Source organism: Gigantopelta aegis, chromosome 6 (assembly GCF_016097555.1).
Source record: "Gigantopelta aegis isolate Gae_Host chromosome 6, Gae_host_genome, whole genome shotgun sequence".
Lineage (NCBI taxonomy): Eukaryota > Metazoa > Mollusca > Gastropoda > Neomphalida > Peltospiridae > Gigantopelta > Gigantopelta aegis.
This window is the reverse complement of record NC_054704.1, coordinates 80,965,472-80,987,984: the sequence shown is the minus strand read 5'-3', so window position 1 is coordinate 80,987,984 and position 22,513 is coordinate 80,965,472. Positions and strand designations below refer to the sequence as shown.

The 22,513-nt window shown below is 35.8% G+C and overlaps 1 protein-coding gene across 1 annotated transcript; it reads left to right on the top strand.

Annotated features, from left to right (window-relative positions):
* The first annotated feature begins 6,311 nt into the window (after window positions 1–6,311).
* LOC121374744 (reticulocalbin-2-like) lies at window positions 6,312–17,937 on the top strand. The gene is made up of 6 exons (XM_041501853.1): window positions 6,312–6,407; window positions 11,403–11,592; window positions 11,954–12,089; window positions 12,888–13,047; window positions 15,852–16,044; window positions 17,030–17,937. Exons 1-6 carry the CDS (start codon window positions 6,312–6,314, stop codon window positions 17,293–17,295), a joined length of 1,041 nt encoding a protein of 346 aa, XP_041357787.1. The 3' UTR covers window positions 17,296–17,937.
* Window positions 17,938–22,513: the final 4,576 nt, after the last annotated feature.

Here is a 22,513-nt window from a genome sequence, read left to right as displayed (position 1 = left end):
CTTGTAGAACAGAGGAAATTGCATGCCAGAACATCTAGTTTTCAAAACTTTCTTTGGAATTATGCTCTCATCCCCATCCCACCCAAGAGATAACGAAAACGCATTAACAATGGATTCAAACCAGTTCAGTTAAAAGTTTATAAACTGAAAGTCCTATGCAGACATAAAATTTTAACTTGAAAATAATATAGGCCTAGACTATGGTAAAATGATAGATATTTGAGGTTGAATCAGAAACGAATTATTTTACTGGATAGTTCATTATATGTTATTATTTCGTTTGATCTAGCAGTTTGATACATATGACTGATGTTTATATATAAATTAAGGGTCAAAAATTTATAACCAAATAAGTTTCAGAGTGTATTGGATTGATGATGTAAACTACACCAAATTTTTTATTTATTGTTCCATATTTACAAAAAAACACAAATAAACGTCACTGTATACAAGAAAGTCACATGACATGCTGTCAAAGTTGAAGGTTGTCAAACATGGATTTTACACATTAGAACATTCGTTTAATAGTGTGTGAATCCACCCCTGGCGCGAATACACTCGACACATCGTAGCCTCATGCTGTTGATCAGACGTCTGAAGAACTCTTGGGGAATGGCCTGCCACTCTGCCATAAGAAGTTGACCCAGATCATGAAGGTTGGCCGGAGGGGCATGGTTATCCCGAACTCTCCTGCCTAATTCGTCCCAGGCGTTCTCTATTGGGGCCAAGTCAGGCGAATGTGCTGGCCAATCCATCCTGGCGATACCTTGTTGTCTGAGAAAGTCCGTTACCACCCTGGCGCGGTGGGGTCTGGCATTGTCATCCTGCAGAACTGCACCGCCGCCAATCTGCTGAAGGTCTGGGAGAACCAACGGCCGGATAATCTCATTCAGATAGCGGATTCCATTCAGATTGCCATCCACCACATAGAGGGAGGTCCTGTGGTGGATAGAGATGCCGCCCCACACCATGACGCTGCCACCACCGAACCGGTGACGTTGTCTAACGTTAACGTCAGCGAAGCGCTCCCCAGGACGTCTGTAGACACGAATCTGACCGTCGTTGAACTGGAGACTAAACCTGGACTCATCAGTGAACATCACTCGACCCCACTGAACACGTTGCCACCGCAGATGAAGCGTGCACCAGTGACGTCTGGCCGTTCTGTGACGTGGTAGGAGTGGTGGTCGAACAGCCTGGCGACGGCAGCGTAGATTATTGGCTCTCAGACGATTGCGTATGGTTTGATCAGACAATTGAGTTCCAGTCGCAGTCCGCAGATTGTAACGTAATCGGCGTGCAGTGGTTGTGCGTTGACGTAGAGCCATATTGGTGAGTTAGCGGTCCTCTCTATTTGTAGTGCTTCGGGGTCTTCCCGAACGTGGACGATTTCGAACAGATTTTTTGCTCGAAGTAAACAGAAGTGCCCGAATCTGGATTACAACGTTTATTCATATTAGAATTACTGCCAAACAGCTATATAGTGTTGCAAACGAATTGCCACACATTTTTACATGGGTTAGTTGGGTAGAATAATAAAAATACACGGTGAAAAGTATTCAGGCAAGCTAATTTTGATCGAATTTCTCTATTGTTTTTGCCCGAATTTGACGATTTTCTCCAGGACTAGGGGGTAGGGGAGTTGTTTCGCCGTGTCTGTGCATGCGTTTTAAATCTTGTGACAATGTTTTGATTAATACAAATACATTAAAGCAAATACATTACTGAGAAATAATTTATTTCATTACATGGTGAGGAGAGATTGACATAACTCAAGTGAATGACAAACAATTGGTCTATATACTAGTATTTATATATTAATGTTAGCAATTTACTTGGACATATTAAGGTATCATGATCGAATATTACTTTCCTTAACAGCTTCGTCTTTTATATGGATATTTCGCATTACACACACACACACACACACACGGAGCGGAACCCCCCCCCCCCCCCCCCCCCCCCCCCCCCCCCCGGTTACGGGCTAGCACAGGGTCCCGCTTGGAGTGTCCTTTTTAACATAGGCGTACGGACTGCCATTTTTGTAGGGGGGCAGGCTGGCTTTTGCCCGAATTTAATATTAGCATTACTACCAAACTGCTATAGGCCTATAGGGTTGCTTACGAATCACTGCTCATTTTTACATAGATTTTGAGGGTAAAATGATGGAAATACATGGTAAAAAGGTATCGGGTTAACACATTTTCAAATTTTCCCCGAATATCCGTATCATTATTGCCCGAATTTGAGGTTTTTCTCCAGCACCAGGTGGGGGAGGGCAGGGCAGCCCCCCCCCCCCCCCGCCTCGTACGATTATGCTTTTTAATGATTTAAAAAAATGTATATATTTATTTATTAAATTCGTATACAATTAACACTAAATTTCCCTGAAAGCGCGTTTCTACATAAGCATCTTCAGCACGGCGGAAGCAAGTAGACATGGGGGGGGGGGGGGGGCAGATCGAGAGTGCAAAGCAAAGTTTCTAGGGGTTTGGGGTATACTCCACCGTAAATTGTTGTAAACTAGATGTCCTAAATGCAATTTCCTGCATTCTACAAGTAGGCCTACAATTCATCTCTGCCTTAAAGGGACATTCCCGAGTTTGCTGCAATTTTTAAGATGTTATCGACTAACAGAGACTTTTTAACGATTGTAATTACATATCAAATATATATTAGAGGCTGTATATTAAACGTGTTTTTCATTGTTTTAATATTTGTACTAGCGTAAATTTAATTTAATTTCCTAAAATATTTTATTTCTTACAAATATTAAGTTACATTATCTGGTTACCATATTATAACATCATGTACAAATGTGAAATACAAGCTCAAATGCACTTTTTAAAAAGTTGTGTGTGTTCGCTGTGAACGGATGTCGTCAAACGTATACGCTTGATTCGTCGCCTGTGCCGCCGTAGCTCGGCAAAGCACAAACGACAGCCTGTTGTCAGTTTCAGTTAACACGTGCATTTGATGATTTCAAATTGTAGGGTTCATCTCAAAAAATCAAAAGAGAAATTTTGCGCTGTAGTTAAAACCGGTTTGATCTTGACAACGTATTATCGACAGTCGTACCTTCCTATTTCAGAATTGATATTTTATAAAGTGTTAGTAGAACTTACAAAGTTTAGTTTGTATACTAGTAACACATTAATCATGTATATATTTTTAAAATAAAATATACTAAAGTAGACAATGAACGTTTTCACTTCTTAATGTTACGTGTTAAAATCGACAAATTCAAATAAATATTATTTCGTTTGGAAAGTGTAAAGTTGGGAGGGGGGGTTAACGACATCAGAGATAAAGCATATTGATTTAATAATCATCCGACCCCATACAACCGTAAACAAAATGTGTTGAGTGCGTCGTTAAATAAAACATATCCTATCCTTCCTTTCATCTGCTGTTGGATGTCTAACATTTGGTAATTTTGACATATAATCTTAGAGAGGAATTGGGTACATGTGCAGGGGGAGGGTATTGGAGGTCGAAACCCTTACTTGCCAAGCTTAAAACAAATTGAAATGTTTTGGGTTTTTTTTTTTTTTTGGGGGGGGGGGGGGCATGGCCCCATATAAACTTCGCTTAACACAGTCTATAACCCCAACCCGCTGAAATCCCTGCACATGCGCCTTGGAAACCCGCTACATTTTGTTTTAGCAAGGGATTGTTTATATGTACCATCCTACAGACAGGATATCACATACCATGGTCTTTTTGTATACCCGCCGATGGGGATCGATCCTAGACTGACCGCGCATTTCCAAAAAAACACCTTTTTAGGTCTAAGTAATGAATAAAAATAACATATAGTCTTGAAAATGTTTACAATCGAACACAGTACCCTCTTCCGCTACCCCTAGAGCGTTACGTAATTAGTAACACCTCCTTACATGTAACGCGTATGCCAACAGCTGGCCACTGTCAAAATTTCATGGCAAATCCCCCACTCACCGACCCCTGGAAAGGCGTTGTACCATACCTCTATGGATATAAATATGTCCCCCACCCCTTAATAAAATTCTAGCTGAATCCACACTGATATTAATTAAGCAGTCCGATACCGGTTAATGCACCCGTCAAAAGAGTTTGAATATTTTTTATGAACATGTAAATTAAATGCACGTGCATTTTTCACTCAACGGACGAAGAAATTTAAAATGTAGGCCTACATGGGTGTCACGGGGGTTCTAAACGCCGTTAGCCTACCGGCAACTGCTCCCACCACTTAGTTCCCCGGTAACAGAATCAGAAACCAACAATGGGTGTAACAGTATTTTTCCAAATATCCCAACCTATAAAATAGATCTCCCTGTATCGGATAGTTTTCAACCCGAGTGGCTTGGCTCTAAGGGTAGGCCTATTCAGGGAACAAGATCGTACATATATTTATATTTACTATTAACCAACGTTAAATTCACTAGAAAGACAACAACACAAGTTTAGTTTCAAATATGTATTATATAATACCAGGTAAGTGTTACAGCACTTACATGGCCTGTTAAAACCGGTGTCACACCATCTCTAGGCTGAGCACCTCACGTAAACTTAATCACTTGACAATTAGGGATATAGCTACCACTCACAGATAAAACATAACCCAACCTTAGAATAATTAATTACTATCCTCAGTCTTCTCTACATCCAATATTCAGAGGACCTACAATTTACCCGGTCATGATATTAGAATTACCACCTATAGGAGATAATTAATTATTATCCTCAGTCTTCTCTACATCCAATATTCAGAGGACCTATAATTTACCAGGTCATGATATTAGGATTACCACCTATAGATATAATTATAATCTTCAGTCTTCCCTACATCCAATATTCAGAGGACCTACAATTTACCAGGTCATGATACTAAGATTACCACCTATAGATATAATTATTATCTTCAGTCTTCTCTACATCCAATATTCAGAGGACCTATAATTTACCAGGTCATGATATTAGGATTACCACCTATAGATATTATAACCTCTCTATATATATTTTGGGTAAGCGACGCCTACAGTTTACTTTAGTCGGTCTGACTTAGATTAACAGCTGTCTTTCCCCCACTAAGCAAAACAAGAATACACATAATTATAATACTTGAATGCCACAACAAAATACCTTTCAGTTACTACAGAGCAGTAAAATATAGTTACCTATGTCCACTGGACTAATAAAGTTCGCCCAGCGGACAGCGTTTCCACCGCCTCTCTATAGGCCTACGTGCTTGCCACCTCAAGTCCCTTTACAGAACGAACTCTCAGCTTATATCCCCTATTTGGATTTTTGGCAGCTGGGTTCCATCTTTGGCAGTCCTGCCATTTATGGACGAGTGGCGAAATAATGGCCACACTAATTCTCTAAAACTTCCAACAATACAGATACCATCTAACTAATACAGGGAACCTTCTTGGGTTAAATACTCCATGTACTGGCTTTTGAACATTAAAGTGCTACTCCAGTTGTTTCAGACCCCGGTCAAAAGTTAATCTGCAGACGGCTGTCTCCGTCACAATGGGTTTTTTTTTTTTTTTTTTTTTTTTGGGGGGGGGGGGGGGTCGTACTCTATATAAATAAAAATAAACATTTGCGCCCCCCACCCCCCCCCCCCCACTGTCTCCACCCATTCCAGATATTGATCCTACAAGCCTGGACAGACATAGGACTATAGTCCGTGCCACATTGAACGCCATTTTTCATACTATGAAATTTACTACAAGTTATTTATTTCTGAACCGATTGATTTGTAAATTACACACAAAAATAATATTTTTATGTTATTTCCAAAACACTTACTTTTCTTGTTACGTCAAACAAAACTAAAATTAATAGCAAAACAAACATTTATATACATTGAAGAGACGGACTATAGATAGCATAGCATAGCATAGCATAGCATAGCATAGACGGACGGACGGACGGACGGACGGACGGGCCGATATGGGTACAGAAAAAGACCGAGACCGACACACACACACACACACACAGAGAGAGAGAGAGAGAGAGAGAGAGAGAGAGAGAGAGAGAGAGAGAGAGAGAGAGAGAGAGAGAGAGAGAGAGAGAGAGAGGGGGGGTACGGGGGGGGGGGGGAGTTGTTTGCGTGGACACTTTTTCTTCTGTATGTAAATAACTGATCGATCAACGGTCTGTAACATCTGTACACTTAATTTATGGTGTATTCATTGGCTCGTACATAATATTTCTATAACCTGTGGATTAACAGAAAGTGTATACGTGTACATTTGTTACTTGACTACTAACAAAAGATCACAATTCTGGATCGTAACCGCTGAACCAATCAGAAAATGACAGATTACTGGTCTACTTGCTTCCGGTTTCCGTCAACGTGGGACGTTGTTTTTCGATCTTTGATCTATCTACGTGTTTGCCACGGTTGCAGGGTGAGTTCGTCTGCAGTAATTAGTTACCAATCATAAATATTTAGTTACAATTTTTCTTATTCTTTACATTGGTATTGTTTTGTGTGTGCATCAATTCACGTTTAGAACTGTTTACTAACGCACTTCATTTGACGATTTGTTAATTTTTACGAATAGTAATACGAGTATACAAATAGACTTTATTTCTTTGCTTTTGATAGCATCTTAAACTATTTGATGTTAATGCTCATTCTCATAGTCATACTCTGTAATGATCTCATATAGTTTTGCTTAAAGTTAAAGACTGCAGTACCAAAATATTATTTATTCGACAGCAGAGCTGCGAGTGCATAAAATGGAGCACCAACGATTTTTGTGGTTCGTCTGTCGGTTATGCAAAACTAGTGCACAGGGCACGTTATGTCCTTACTTTTCTTAACGTTCAGGAAAAATATGGCTCAACAGAAAAATCCAAACAAACGTGTGTGCCACTGTTGACTAATATAATTTTTTTTTGGAAAACCGTGTGCAGTGGAAAATCCCTGACCTATAGTCCATCCCATCATTCTTTAAAATTGTTTTCTGCAAACAACTTCAGTTTGGTTTGATGTAAGAAGAAAAGTAAGTGTTCTGCAAATATACGTCATATGTGCATGATGCAGCCCTTGAAATTTGGCTAATTTGCTACGGCAGTTAAGTGCCGTCGCAAATCAATTTTTTAACAGCACTACGGCGGCAATTGTAAAGAAAAGATTAATGCTGTCATAATTATTCATCTATGATCCACTGCTGGAATAATATGCTGAAAGATGACATCTCAGCGTACTTTAGTACATTTCTATACCAGAATAAACCGATTTATATTAATTGAGGAGAACTTGGGCCACACTAGATTATAAATACTTTTTTCTGGGATCAGTAATTGGACAGAGTTCAGAGAAAAATGCCTACAGATTTTTCCCCACTCTCAGATTTGCGACGGCAATGAAATGCTGTCGCAAATAAATTTTGCGATAGCATTGCCGATTGCCGCCGCAAATTTCAAGGACTGTAAAAATGACGATTGACCCGTGTGCAGTACTATTGGCAAACGCTAGACTGGATTATGGGCTTCACGGTAAACCAAATGGTCACATTGGGAACCAATCAAGTACTTTGCGAACATTATGAAACGTTTGCTGGCTGAACTTGGGGCTGGTTTACTGCTTAGTCTGTTGCGCCTGCACAGATGGGACAGGGTTTTTTTTCCAGGAGTAAGTTTAGCCAGCGGTTTGTCGCTAATGCTTGTCTTGGAAGACAGATTTTTACGCTACACATTAAACCGAATGACCATTTCGGGAAACCACCAGTCAGAATAAGTGTGTAAATGTTTAGCAAAAAACGGCTGGCTGAACGTTGCAATGTTACTTTATTTCCGCTGTGTCATGCGCATACTTCAATTTGCAGACGATGTTAGACTATCAAAGAGATAATAAAATAAATGTTTACGTTTTTTGAACCCTAAGCCCTGTTGAATAAAGCAGTGCACTTAATTGCTGGATAATCATGCTTTATAATTGTAGCCTTTGCTCCCGATGTGATTTTTCGCTACTAATATGTAGGCTTACTTTGATTTAATGACAAAGGTCGACACCAGTCAATTTTCGGACCCTTTAATTTGTCACAACTTGTGTTAGTTCAGTTGTTAAAGGACATTTCCGAGTTTGCTGCATTGTAAGATGTTTCAGACTAATAAAATATACCTACGAAAGATAGAAATGTTTTATTTAACGACACACTCAACACATTTTATTTACGGCGTCAGATATATGGCTAAGGACCACACATATTTTGAGAGGAAACCCGCTGTCGCCACTACATGGGCTACTCTTTCCGTTTAGCAGCAAGGGATCTTTTATTTGCGCTTCCCACAGGCAGGGTAGCACAAACCATGGCCTTTGTTAAACCAGTTATGGATCACTGGTCGGTGCAAGTGGTTTACACCTACCCATTGAGCCTTGCGGAGCACTCACTCAGGGTTTGGAGTCGGTATTAGGATTAAAAATCCCATGCCTCGACTGGGATCAGAACTCAGTATCTACCAGCCTGTAGACCAATGGCCTAACCACGACGCCACCGAGGCCGGTCTCCTACGATTAAACTTACATATTAAATATATTTTCTTGTTTAGAATATCAGTGTCTGTATATTCAATGTGTTTCTGGTCGTCATAATATTTGTAGGAAGCCCAAACTGGATTTTGTCTTCAAAAATAATTTCATACGTACGAAAAAATAGTTTTTAGGAAATAAAATGAAATGTAACCTGGTACATATATTAGAACGATCAGAAACACGTTTAAAATACAGCCACTAATATGTTATGCAGAAAAAATATATTTGATATGTAATTACAGTCGTTAAAAAGTCTTTGTTAGTTGATAACATCTTAAAAAGTGCAGCAAACTCGGGAGTGTCCCTTTAATTACATATTGTAGCCTGAAACAGAATTGAAACGGAATTTACAAAAACATGAAACGGAAAATAATTGGGTTTTTTTAAAACGGGAAAACCACAGAGTCATACTTGTTCTATTCTTGGGCCAACAATTTCACCCAGTTTAGGTATTTCAAGTGGACTACATTGCACACTTCTGTGGTAACAGATTCCGGCCCATAGAGCACCACCCCATACCCACCCCCGCGTGTCCCCATTACTGAGTATCTGTAGCTCTCGATAAAGCCCCAACTCCTACTCTGTCAGTTCCAACGCCTACTAGTACTTCCTTTTGCAACTGCTGCATATTTACAAGTTTGCTGAAATTCTCAAACTCCTGATGTCACGATATTCAGTGTTTGAAGCACATCATAGAATTTGTATGGATAGTTTCTTAGAATATTATTTTATATACTTATGCAATTTAATGACAAGTGCTGATGAAAACAAAATGTTTAAAATATTATAGAAAATCTCTCACTGCTATTCAAAACCAATCAGAATAAGTCGGCCGGTTACGGATTCTCTGTGGAGTTCGACACTTGTATAGCTTCTTTTGAACTGAACTGGGTCTAGCAAATGCAATTGCATTCTAGTGACTGTACCTAGTGTCGGACAACATAACCGTTAATACAACCCCTGCAATTTAAAAAATGTCCACAGCAAAAAACCCACGCCATTGGGTTGGTCGGGTTAGGACAAAGTTAAGTTATATTTTCGCCTGGCAGCTTTTAAGTTGGACATAGCACACAAAAAGTATATTTTTGTATTTATGATAGGAAATTTGATGGACAAATGTTATGAAAATCGCTCATCATAGATTCTCGTTTGATTATTGTTGCCCATTAACCGTTTCATTTGTATCTGAACTGCTGGAGAAAATTGTTCATGTAAACACTAAAACCAAACGAACAACATATATAGGTTGCCTGAAAAATTAAAATTTTATGCCCTGGGCAGCATTTTCGTGTAGTTCGATCAAGATAAACATTGAGCGCAAGCGTACCTTGAAGTATGCTTGTGCTCAACATTTTATCTTGATGAACTACATTTTGTGTTGTCAGCCGGTAAGTCAGAGATAGCGTTGAGTAAGAGTTGGGACATTTGGACAGTTATAATTTTGCTCTCTCTCTGCTGTCGAAAATAACTATTGCAGATGTGAGATTTTTGCCTACCACTAAGTGAACACAGATTTCCGCTCTAATATAACATTAACAATAAACTTGTGTTTGACGTTAAATACCTTTACATTGATAATTTTTAAGTGTTTGCAATAATAAATATTGATCATTAATACATTAGAGAAAGAAACCTGTCAGCACATACATATATTTGTTATCAGCAAACTAAAAATAAGTAATGGTATTTAACATCAAACATAGGATTATTGTTGTGTTAGAATGGGAATCTTTGCCTACTGAGCCTGCTCGATGGTACGCAAAAATTCTGTTTTCGTTATAGAGAACTTTGTCTCAGACCATCCATATGCCTGTCTAGCTCTCGAATGGCAGAGTACTTGGGCTAGCTTTGGGTGATCTAGCCCAAGTATTCTGCCGTTCGAGAGGTAGACGGACATTTGGATGGTTATGTTTGCTCTCACAGCCAGATATAACTCTATATCAAAAACACAGAATTGCTGCCTACCACCACTATTCCCACTCGAATACAACAATAACACTGATGTTAAATACCATTACATTGATCATTTTCGAGTTGACCGATTACAAATATTTGACATATTAATCACTACTACACACACTACATGAAGAAACCTGCCAGCACCTATGTCTTTAACAGGAACCTCAGTGTTATTTGTTTATTACACAGGAATTAATAGTAATAATGCCTCCTGAAACCAATGGAGCAATTAAGAACAAATACACATCCAGTTTGAAAATACCTCTTTACAACAAAATGTTACATTTAATCAAAGATTATAACATAACAGGCTAAATGGAGCATTGACAACAATCAAATGTCAGTACGTACATAACTTGTTGTAATCTGACAGTGAAATGTAATGTCCAAGTTATTGATGTGGCAATGATGCATGTAATTACTTTTGAAAATAAGCTGTAGTCATTCAGTTAAAGGGTTAACTAGGAATAAGTATGTCTTCTGGTTTTATGGCATTTTGTAAATGTGAATGACTGGAGCAGGTTTTCTGTTATAAATATAAGATATTTTATTAACTGTGTATTAAACAATATTTTTCCTTTGTCATTATGACAAGGGAGATAACTCTTGACAAAGTCACAACAGAAAATTTGATATAACGACAAAGTGACCCAGGAACAAACATGGTCATTGTTACAAGACCTAACTACATGATTTTGCACATGTCGAAATAACCTTTTGATCATAAATAGTTACCTGCTCCCCAATGGAGTTTGTGAAAAAAAAAAAAAGTGTTTTTTTTTCTTTCTTTTTTAAATTTGATTTCAGTCTGAACTGCATGTATTAACTAAAGGTATGTTAGCTCTGTCCATAAGTTTTTGTCCAGATTTTTATTCTTATGGATTTTTTTGTTGTAAAAATTCAGGCTGAGTTCATTGAACTGTACAAGAGAAGAATGCAGTGTATTGTGTTGTTTGCGAGTATGGCACTCCTTGTTGGAGCTGTGCATGAGAAGGCTCACCACACCGGACACCACGAGCGTCATGACCCCATGGATGTCCCGAAAGATGTGGACGGCCATCACAACCCAGAGTATGACGAGGAGGCCATGCTAGGTAAACAGCATTAGAACTGAGCAGAATCTTTCACTAGTCCACCAGACAAGTACATCTAGAAATCTACTACCAATATTTTCAGTTGTTCAATTAAGTTGTTACATTTTAATTAAAGTGGAAGGACAATGTGGGGGGTTTTAATACATTTTATTTGAAACTTCATGTGTTTGCTCGCCTAGCACCATTTCAGGAGAGTGATCTTCAGCTCACCTTGATTTTGCTAATTGTGAAGACTGAAGTTTAATTTTTAAAAAGATGATATAAAAATATGTGTACATTTATTGTATATGAAGCCAAAACATTTGTGCAGGAATTGTGGACTTAAAACAAAATGAATCTTGTAATTTCTTGATATTTCCAGGAACGCATGATATTGGAGGTATTTCCACTGAAGAACTGAAGGAACGGCTTGGTCTTCTCTTCAAAGAGCACGACAAAAATGCTGATGAGAAAATAACCAAGGAAGAACTTATGGAATGGATGCTTGCATCATTTAGGTACGATTAATTCCAAGTGTTGCAGTTCTTTGGGGGTTTTAAAAAAAATTCTGTAATTTGTTTCAGTAGTACCATATATCATGTATATTACTATTAGTCAATTTTTCAAGTCCCATTTTGGGAATTGGGGTCAGCCAGTACATAAGAGTCAACAAAACTAATTAGGAAATTCAATATATAATGGTGTGTACAGAAAAACAACATTGATGAAAACCTGTCGGCCATTCCAGTCTTCAAAAGTTTACAGTTTCATAATGTAGCCAGTAATTTCAACAGACTAAGTCACTTTATTAAATCCTATACCAGTGCCCTTGTGTTTATTTCCTACACATATTAAAAGTTATACTATATTACAGCAATGAAATATCTTTATTTTATTTTTTATTGTATCAGCAGTCTTTATCTAAAGCCACTCATTTAGTGCCAAAATAATTTGTCATGTGATTACATTTGATTGGATTTTAGGCATTACGTACCGTGAGTTAATAAAAGTTTGTAAGCATCACAGCCAATGTATAGGGCAGGCACACCATTGTCGTGATTGTCACTGGACATTTCTAAGCCTGCAACTGGCTAAAGAAATTATATTTAGTTAGTCTGCCTAGGCCATATGCTGTGCCCATGGTGAACTGGCCTTAATCTTGGTTGGATTTTAGACATTGAAATTTTGTGTAGACTTAATTAAAGTTTGCATAATAGAAATCATTTTCAATGTGAGGCCATCAAGTAAGTAACAGAATAATAGGAAATAAAAAAAATTCAAGTTAAATGGGGCCGACATAATTTTATACTGTTTAGACATATGGACGAAGAAGAAGGGAGAATAACCTTTAAAAAAGATGATGAAGACTCTGATGGGAAGGTCACTTGGGAGGAGCTGGTGAAAAGTCAGTATTCGCTCAGCATGGATGACATTAAAAAATTAGGTGGCTCCGAAGAGGACAAAAGCACAATGCAGGTTAGTTTAATGTACTGAATAATTGTATTGTTTTACAATCCTCAGGAGATTAATCGACGAAGACACGTTACACCGTTTTAAGTTACGGGATGCGAACAAGGATGACAAAGTGACGTTTGAGGAGTACTTAGTCTTTATGTATAATTTAACGTCCACGGATATTAATAAAATGAGGGCATCAGTAAAAGTGAAGGACCAGGAACTTGTAAAGGTAGACCAAATGTATATACTGGCTGGCTTTTTTTTTTTTACTTTTTTTTTTTTTGAAACAGTTTACAGTGCTTTTGTGTGATGGGTTTTATTTTTTGACTCCGACCTCTTAGAATTTAAAATTGTATAAACCAATATGGGTTTTGCCCCCCTACAATTTTGTTTTTTTAATAATAAATACAAGGAACCTATTTCAATGTGCCTAGCTGTTCGTTAAACCATGTGTTCTAAATTTAATGTGAGAACGAAATTAAACGTTCATGTGTGACTGTCAGGAGTACAAAACTATCATTCTTGCAATTTTTAAGAAACCTTTTTGTCACAATTTTGGTTCCCCAGACTATTTGGAGTTTTATTTTTGGAATTGTGGTGTTTAGCAATATTTGTTTATGATTTGGCAAATTTTCTTTTGAAAACAAGTACGGTAGCCAAATAAAATGCCACAAAATAAAGTACTTTTTGGCAAAATTGTTTTAAAATTATGTTTGCCAATTCAACATCAGTTTAAGTTCATGAATTGGTGAATGACAGCTTAAACCCTAGGGTTGGTTTGGCTTTATTTGAAATAGGAAGTTCAGCCCTTTTTTTTTTAAAGATAGATGATAGCAAGAGAACTGCTCTTTGAAATTTGTCCAATTTCAAAACATTCAAACGAATAACCACCTAGTAGGGGCACTTAAGATGTGTTTTGTTTTTAATACATACCCTCAAATTATTTTTTGGCAAAAAGCCTGCCAGCATTCTCCTGTGTTTCTCTTTGATGATGTCCTCACATAACCTGGGTCCTGGTAAATGTTGGGTTTTGTTTTTATTCTAGCAAGGTCCCATCAGCTATGTTTTTTTGTTTGTTTTTTGTGGTGGTGCTTTTTTTTCTCTCATTTAGAGAGTAGTTTTTATATTTAAACATCTAGAATATCTATACATCTTTTGGTGTTTTTTGATAGCTTCTAAAAGATATGTAAACATATTGATCGATAAAAGGAAATTAAAAAAATATTTATTATGCCTATTGTTTGTATATATGTACATGTTGTGCTATTACGGTTTTTAGGTTTTTATTTGAAGAATTTTCATTAAATATATTAATACAGCAAAAAGTTTATTTTGTTAAACAACACCACTAGAACACATCGGCTATTGGATGTCAAACATTTGGTAATTCCGACATATAGTAGTCTATATTTTTCCATTAGTAGCAAGGGATTTTTATATGCAACATCCCTCATACAGGATAGCACATACCATGACCTTTGATATACCAGTCGTGGAGCACTGGCTGGAACAATAAATAGTCCAATGGGTACAATCCTAAACTGACCGCTCATCAAGTGAGTGCTTTACCACTGGCTAAGCTAGTTGCCCCACCACCACCATTACCCCTGGAACCTATGAAATGAACCGGTACACATTAGAATGATTTCACCCACACTAATATCACTGAATGGGATTCTGTGATTGTACTGCAAAGAATTAACAAAAGGTCTACTGGCCCTTAATAAAAGTTAATTAATTTTGTGAATTTTATATGCTATTTGTATGGGTGAAACTTATTTAATATTAAAGCCTTGGGGGAATTTTATAAACACGGGGACAGGCCTGTGTTTGGTGGTGAAGTAAAAAAGCAATATATATATATATAGAGAGAGTATATTTAATACAAAATTCAGTGTTTGAGTATTTATTTGAAAATGCCATTTATTTAAGTATACCATCTGTTTAAGTTCCTGCATATTAATATGCAAGTCACATCTAAACTGCTGTGTTCAGTAGCATGATAAATATATCCCAGTCAGCAAATATACTCAACAAAAGTAAGTAAGGGTCAGTAGATATTTTGGTTGGTTTTTTATAACTGATATAAAATTAATTTGGCAAAATTTGATCTCAGATTATTTCTAAACGTTGTGCTTGTTTATTTTGACCACTGATGCATGCAGAAATCGGGCTAGTTTGTGGATGTGCAGAAAATTGCACCAGGATAAAGTTCCATCCTGCAAAAATGTTCTGTAAAAAGTAAAAGTGTTTTGGAAATCACAAAAATATATTGTTTTTGTGTGCAATTTAGAAAATAATTGGCTCAGAAATTAATTAATAACTATAGTCCATCTCACAGGGAATGTCTTTTTTCATACTATGGCATTTACTATAAGTTATTTATGTCTGAGCCGATTGAGATGGTATATTGTGTTATTTCCAAAACACTTTTTCGCTTTTCTTCTTACGTCAAACCAAACTGAAATAATTTACAAAAAACATATTTATAGAATGATGGGATGGACTATAGTAGTAAATTTCATAATTTTAAAAGCATTCCCTGTGGGACGGACTATAGGCTTGAATCAACATTGATCATTGTCAGTCAGTATTATAGTGAGTGATAGTGGGCAGTTGAAACCAGGACCAGGGACCTACTTCACAAAGCTCTCTTAGGCTCTGCTAGACAACAAAAGCATCCTCTTTGCAAGTCTTTTAGCATTGCACTGCGATATCGCAAAGTTGTGAGAGTTTAGTGAACTCTGCTAGTCACCAAACTGGCCAGTTGTGAACGTGATTCCTGTTCCGAGTACTGATGTTTTGTGTTGTGTGTTGATCAGATGCTGGCCGAGGATGAGAAACGCTTCAAGGGAGCCGACTTGAACCAAGACGGGCAGCTTGAACTGGAGGAGTACAAGGCCTTCTACCACCCATACGACTACGAGCACATGCACATCTTCGAGGTGAACCGCGAACTCGAGGAAAAAGACAAAGATGGCGACAAGAAGCTGTCTCTGGAGGAGTACATTGGTGGTAAGCATTTCTTTTCATAATTTTTATGATCCATATTTTTATATATGCAGTTCGACATCCTGGAAGTTTGGAATTTAAAAAATCAAATCAAATCAAATTTCAGGTCTTGAAGTTCGGCCTTGCTATGAAGATATAATGGAAAAGTTTCAAAGTTCATAAATTGTGTTACCTTTTCGTAACTAACAGAACTAGTCAAAGCTAATATATCACATTTTCTGACTGATGTCAGAATTTAATGAAAATCCCTGAGTGTATTAGTGCGAGTACAGTGGATCATAATTGGTATAATTTGGCCTTTGAGTCACAATTTATATCAGAAAACATTTCGATTTCCAAATTTTTATTAGTGACAGTTGCTAATTAATAGGTACTACTGTTTAAATCTACAGACCCTAGTTTCCAAGCTACAAACCTTTTTTGTATAAAATAAAATAAATTTTAGCTACTACAAACACCAGTACGGCAAGAAACACGTTAGATTTGCCAAAATAGATAATTAAAGTGTTTTAAGTAACAGTCTTCACTAGGTATGATGAGGGATTGGTCTCACTCCCGTCCACACTCCCCTGGATGGTTTTAAGAGTGTGACATATTGATCGCCTTGCAATAAAACAATTAATGCATTTTGTTTGAAACCTCATCTGATTGCTCACCTGGCACCATTTCAGGAGAGTGATCTTCATTCCGCCTTGATTTTGCTCATGGCGAAAATTAAGCAATGTGTAAGTTAACGATAAACAAAATGACAGTAATGGCCAAAAATATTTTAAGTGTTTTCGAAATAACAAAAAATTACTATTTTTGTGTGCAGTTTAGAAAACAATCTGCTCAGAAATAAATAACTTGTCGTAAATTCCATAGTATGAAAAAAGGTATTCTCCGTGGGAAGGACTATAATTGTGATGCTGTTCTGAACAAAATATTCCTTGTTTTATATCGGTAATACTGCGCATCTCTAGTAACATATTTATATTCTGATCAACAGAGGATGCAGACCCTGAGTTCCACCATGATGAGGAAGAGCGGTTCAAGTCTTACGACACCAACGGAGACAAGTTCTTGAGCGTCGATGAATTGAAGAAGTACATCTTGCCCGACAACTCGGAGACAGCCAAGGAGGAGGCAGATCATCTGATTGGTGAATGTGACAAGGACAACGACCTCATACTGACGAGAAGTGAGGTCATCGATTGTGCCGAGACCTTCAAAGACGTACAGGCAGTGCCAGACACTTACAGGGAAGAGTTGTAATGAGTCGTGTAAATCTAAGTGTATTCACGGTGGAGATGTGGTCAAAGGAAGGTTACTACCTGTTATTATTAAAACCTCAATGCAGCTACACAGTCAATTAATTAAATGAACTAGTGTTAAACAAAATCTTTTTTCAGTTTTTTTTTTATTAAAGTAATTAATGATTGATTTTGATTATTCCGATATTTTGATATAACCATAGTAAAAACATTTCTTTCTTTTGATTTTGATTTTGATTATGGGTAAATAAAGAACAGTCTACAGGCTGCAAATTTAAAAGGATTCCATGCTTCCACAATTTTGCGTTGGAAGCGTAAGATTATGAAATGAAATCCCAAAATATTTACATTAAATTATGTTTACAATTCTACAGAATCCTAAAAAACAAATATCCCCAAATGCAATGCCTGATATAACATTTGAATATTTGCACATAGGGAATTAAAGTAGACAAATTAATATTAAAAAAAGAAGAAAAGATGGATACATGTATGAAATGCGTGTAATATTAGCAGTGTAGGGACTCATTTATGCAAGTAAAGCAAAGGGTATGTGAGCAATGACTTTGCAGCAAATTTTCAAGAACTGTTCAAGTCCATTATATATTTAATGCTGTGAAGCAATTTTTTTTTGGGGGGGGGGGGGGGGTGTACATTAATGCTAACCAGTTCTGTTAAGTCATATAATATGCAAATAACAGGTTTCTTATATAAACCTATATGCATGTAAGTGGAGTCAACTGTATTGTCTTTAGTAATAAGCTTCCTTTGACCAATCTTTTGCTAGTGTGTCATAATGTGTATAATTCTGTGTGCAATTACAATTTTTCCCTTAATTTCAGATATTCCAGCTCTTATTCATGATAAAAGTATAGACAATCAAGTTTTTCTTCCTTTTTGGTTTTTATTTTTATTACTAAAAGCGATTCATTTTCTGTAATGTATCAAGTTTGGGGTGGGTTTTTTTGGTCTTTTAATTCATGTTAATCTGACATTTGTCTTCATCATTTTAATTTATTTTTGCTATCAAATATTACTTTATTAACCACAGTTATGCTTTTATTTTTGGAATGTGTCAATTTTGTTTTACATTTTTGTAGAAATTTACTGTTTTCATGCTTTTTGTTAGGACTAAGTTATTGTTGTGAGAATCATATCCTTTGTATTGGTATTGCCTGTCCTGCTTGTTTGAATGTGTATGAAATACATCTTTTATGATATGTGAGCAGCAGCCTTCGCAATTTGCTTCGGCAGTTAACATTGCTGACATAAACGTTGAAGTAAAATTGATTCATATCAACATTTTTTTCTCCTAACACAACTTAGTGAAAGTTTCAGCCAAAACCTATGATATGATCAAGCCATCTAAAATTAAACTTGAGTAAATTATCATAGCACGGTAACAAAAAACCCCCACAAAAACTATTGTCATATTATTGTATAGCCATCTAGGCTTCTTTTTTTTAATTGCTGAGAGAAAGTGTATTTTAGCTGAAGCTGACTAAGAACATTAGCTGTCACAGCATAAATGTTTGAAGTTACCTTACTCAGTAGCTTCAGATTTAAGAACAAAACCTAAAACTGGCAGAACAAATTCAATGTTAGTTTGTAGATTTGTACGTACTCACTGTTTGCCCAAACCAATATTTTATATTACTCACATACATGTATTGATGTTAACTGCTACAGTAAGTTTACAACAAGGCCCATATTTTTGAAGCTATGTTAGCATTACAGAATCGTAAAACCATCGTACGCTATGACGTCACTATAGCATGTGCTGTACTGACGTAATGGCCTATGATGGATTTATGATTTCATAGTGCTCAAATCAATAGCCAGACTCGTGGATACCCTTGAATGCACATATTAAACAAATATAACACTAATAATACATTTTATTTTAATATAGGTGATTTGGAGATGGTAATTCTGTTTCTGGAAAATTGGGTGAAGAGTTCAAATTATACATATCATTTTCCTGACACTTGATTACTTGAAAATGGTGTAGGGTTTTTTAACAGCCAATACCTCTCATTCAATACATTGTAGAATTTATAGCAGTATATTAAGAGTAAGAGACTTGTAATATAGTGCAGGCATTTTGTATAGATATAGATACGTAGTCTACGGTTAGTTTTCAACATTTACACGCATTTGGGGAGATAATTTGAACAAACCTAGCTTTACCATGAATGATAGTATGTGTATATATATATATATATATATATATACCAGAATGTATTTTATTGTTTGTAGGATATATATTTTTGTTGTTGTGTACCATGCAATAAGAACAAGGTTTTTCTTTTCTGTGCTTGGCATTGTATCACTGACCGTGTGTGAGGGTTTTGATTTGCCTTCATGTTGTTGGTTTAAAAATGTATCTGTAGAAATTCCTTTTGTTATACTGCTGAGATTGTTACGTTTTATAACATTATTATTTTTTCATCTTTTTTTCAAACTGTTGCCTTTTGAAGTAATTTCAGTTTAGTTATTTGGTTTACAAATTCAGCAAATATTATGGACAAATGCAGTTACTAATTATGGCATGGTTTTTTGTTTCTTTTTTTAATTTCATGTGATTAGTTGGTTGAGGAGAGGAATGACAACGAAAGTCTTTCATCGTTAATACATTAAGTATGTGTTTAAGCAGTGATATTTTCCTCACATTTTACTGTCGATGAAAATGGAAGAGTTAAAAAACAAACTCCGTATAATTCTATTGTCAAAGAAAGTTTTACCATCTGTCTGTTTTTTCTATTGTTAGTATAACTGTATTGTAGATGAAAGTTTTACCACCAGATTATGTTATCAGTGAAACTGTAGTGAAGTCTGTCTTGTCTATGTAATGTAAATGTGAGCAAATGTGCATACCATTTCGGATGGTTTTTATTTTTTTTTAATTCATGATTAGTGTTCATTATTATTGAAATAACAGGATGGCATTAATTCTATTCATCCAGCCAGCATTCATTTTATATTTACAAAACCTTTTACCAGTGCTTCCTATTTGGGACAAATCTTTAGCCACAAATTGAACCAGTTTATATTCACAAATAAATACTTGTTTTATAGATGCTTATATGTTTACGTATTAAATTCTTCCAAACAAACTCTTCAGTCTGTGTATGCTAGTCAGGGTTTTTACCAGAGGGTTAAGTTACACACTCAAAAAATTTGTGTTTGAATTTTAAACTGTACAAAATTGGGTTAACTTGTGTAATATATTTACAGTTTCTGTTGTATCCATTGTTGCTTTCTGTTAAGTACTATGTCTACTTGTAAAACATTTTAGACATAAATTTAGGTAATTTTTTATGTTAGCCTATTATAAATATTGTAGTAAATTAACTGTAATGTATTCTACAGCATGTTTATAGTATTAGTGTATACAGTTCTATTTCTTACCATAGCCATATGAATCCAAAAATGCTTACAAAATTCACAAATAAACAGATTGTTGTACATAATTTGTAGATCAAATGAATTTGCTTTAAAAATACAGGTTTAACTTTGGTATATCCATACACTTAAATTTCTTCCAAATAGAGACTTACCGTTTATACCCTTGTTACTTTCTGTCTGTCTGTCTGTCAGTACTGAGCATTAAATTTCACAAAATTTAAATCATGAATGTTTCAAGTAGTATAATTTGCATAGTTGTCATTCATAGTTAAAATATATTGTACCACGCATAGATTGTTTTCCTATTGACAAAAGTGTGTAATAAATCTCTATGGGCACACCCTTTTTAAAACCCCACTTTTATGGAGCCAAACTTCATTATAGTTTCATGCAATATCACTTCAGGGCATGGTACAAGTCAGTCACTGCATAAACTTTGTAGTGTGTATGGTGATAACATGCTTTCAATGTTTTGATTGACAGCAGATAGATTCTTGTTCTGTCGCACTTGGGACCTAAACGGTCAAAAGTACCATTTATGCAGTAACTTTAAATAAATTTCCTATCAAGTTTTTGGCATTAATTTTAAATGAATTTATGAAAAATTTTCCAAAGCTTATATATGTATTTGTAAGTCAAATATTAATGGAAAAACAATATCATGTTGCTAATTGTACAGCACTTAAATGATTTATCATTGGTGTTGATAAATTGTGTATGTGCAATCGTATCATCAATATTGCTTGTGTTATAAATGAGTGGTTATTGAATGAGGTTTTTGTTGTGGGCTGTGTATGATGATCTAAGCATTCCACTTCATTTGCTAAGTGCAAATCAATGGTTATGTGTTATACAATGATACATGTACATAAGCGTTTGCACCGTTATGATTTCCATATGTAGAAATCTGCATTCATTCCGTTACCTTGGATTATGCTAGAAAGTGATTTATTTATACAGTAGTATGAATACTTTGTTAATTTGGTTCCATGAATTTGTTGAAGTGAGCATTTGTTTTGGGGGGTTTTTCTCATCTTTTTTTTATTCTTGAAAACAATATGTGCAAATAAATTTTACGTTTTGACAATTTGTTCGAATATTAACTTACAGTTTTAATTTTAAACTCCCAACTATTTAAGGTTGAGGACAGCCATTTCTGTCTCATATTTTTATTTCAAATATTGTGGTACCTGTGTAATGACTAAATATCTTGTGGGCTCTTTGTCTTTTAGAGATATGATTTTTAGTATGGACATGTACTAATAATGTATATTTGCACATATTTCATTGGATTCAGTGAGACTTAGCCCAGTGTATAAAAATTATATGACATGAACGTACACATAGAATCATATTTGAGGTCAATGTACGAGTTAAGTCCGAGATCAGTTTCTGAGAAACACATCAGAGATCATTGTATGACACCCATATCCAACATCTGTTAATGATAAAATTGTGAGATCATTGTATTGTAGACAACAGTGGTTGTTCGAAGTACTAAAAGCAGTCAGCTTCTGGTATGCATCTAGTCAATTATTTACATAAATTGAAAAATCTAGTCACAAAAAGTTTTGGTATTGTCACATAGCTAAGAATGGAGCTTTTTTCATGAATTCAAATTAAGGCAAATTAAAAAAAGTATGTATTTTACCTTAAAATAAATATTGTTATACATAATATGCCATGCTCCTAGAGTTGTAAGATGTTAGAATTCTACACCTTTAGTTTTTATATCTCTTCTTCCCTAGAGTACAGTTATAATAATATTTTTCATGAAATAAGAAGCGGCATGTAACGATAATACCATACAG

Coding starts and splice junctions, on each gene's coding strand:
- LOC121374744 (XM_041501853.1), top strand. CDS start 6,312: ATGACAGATTACTGGTCTACTTGCTTCCGGTTTCCGTCAACGTGGGAC. Junction 13,048..15,851: donor AGGACAAAAGCACAATGCAG/GTTAGTTTAATG, acceptor TGTGTTGATCAG/ATGCTGGCCGAGGATGAGAA. Junction 16,045..17,029: donor TCTGGAGGAGTACATTGGTG/GTAAGCATTTCT, acceptor TCTGATCAACAG/AGGATGCAGACCCTGAGTTC.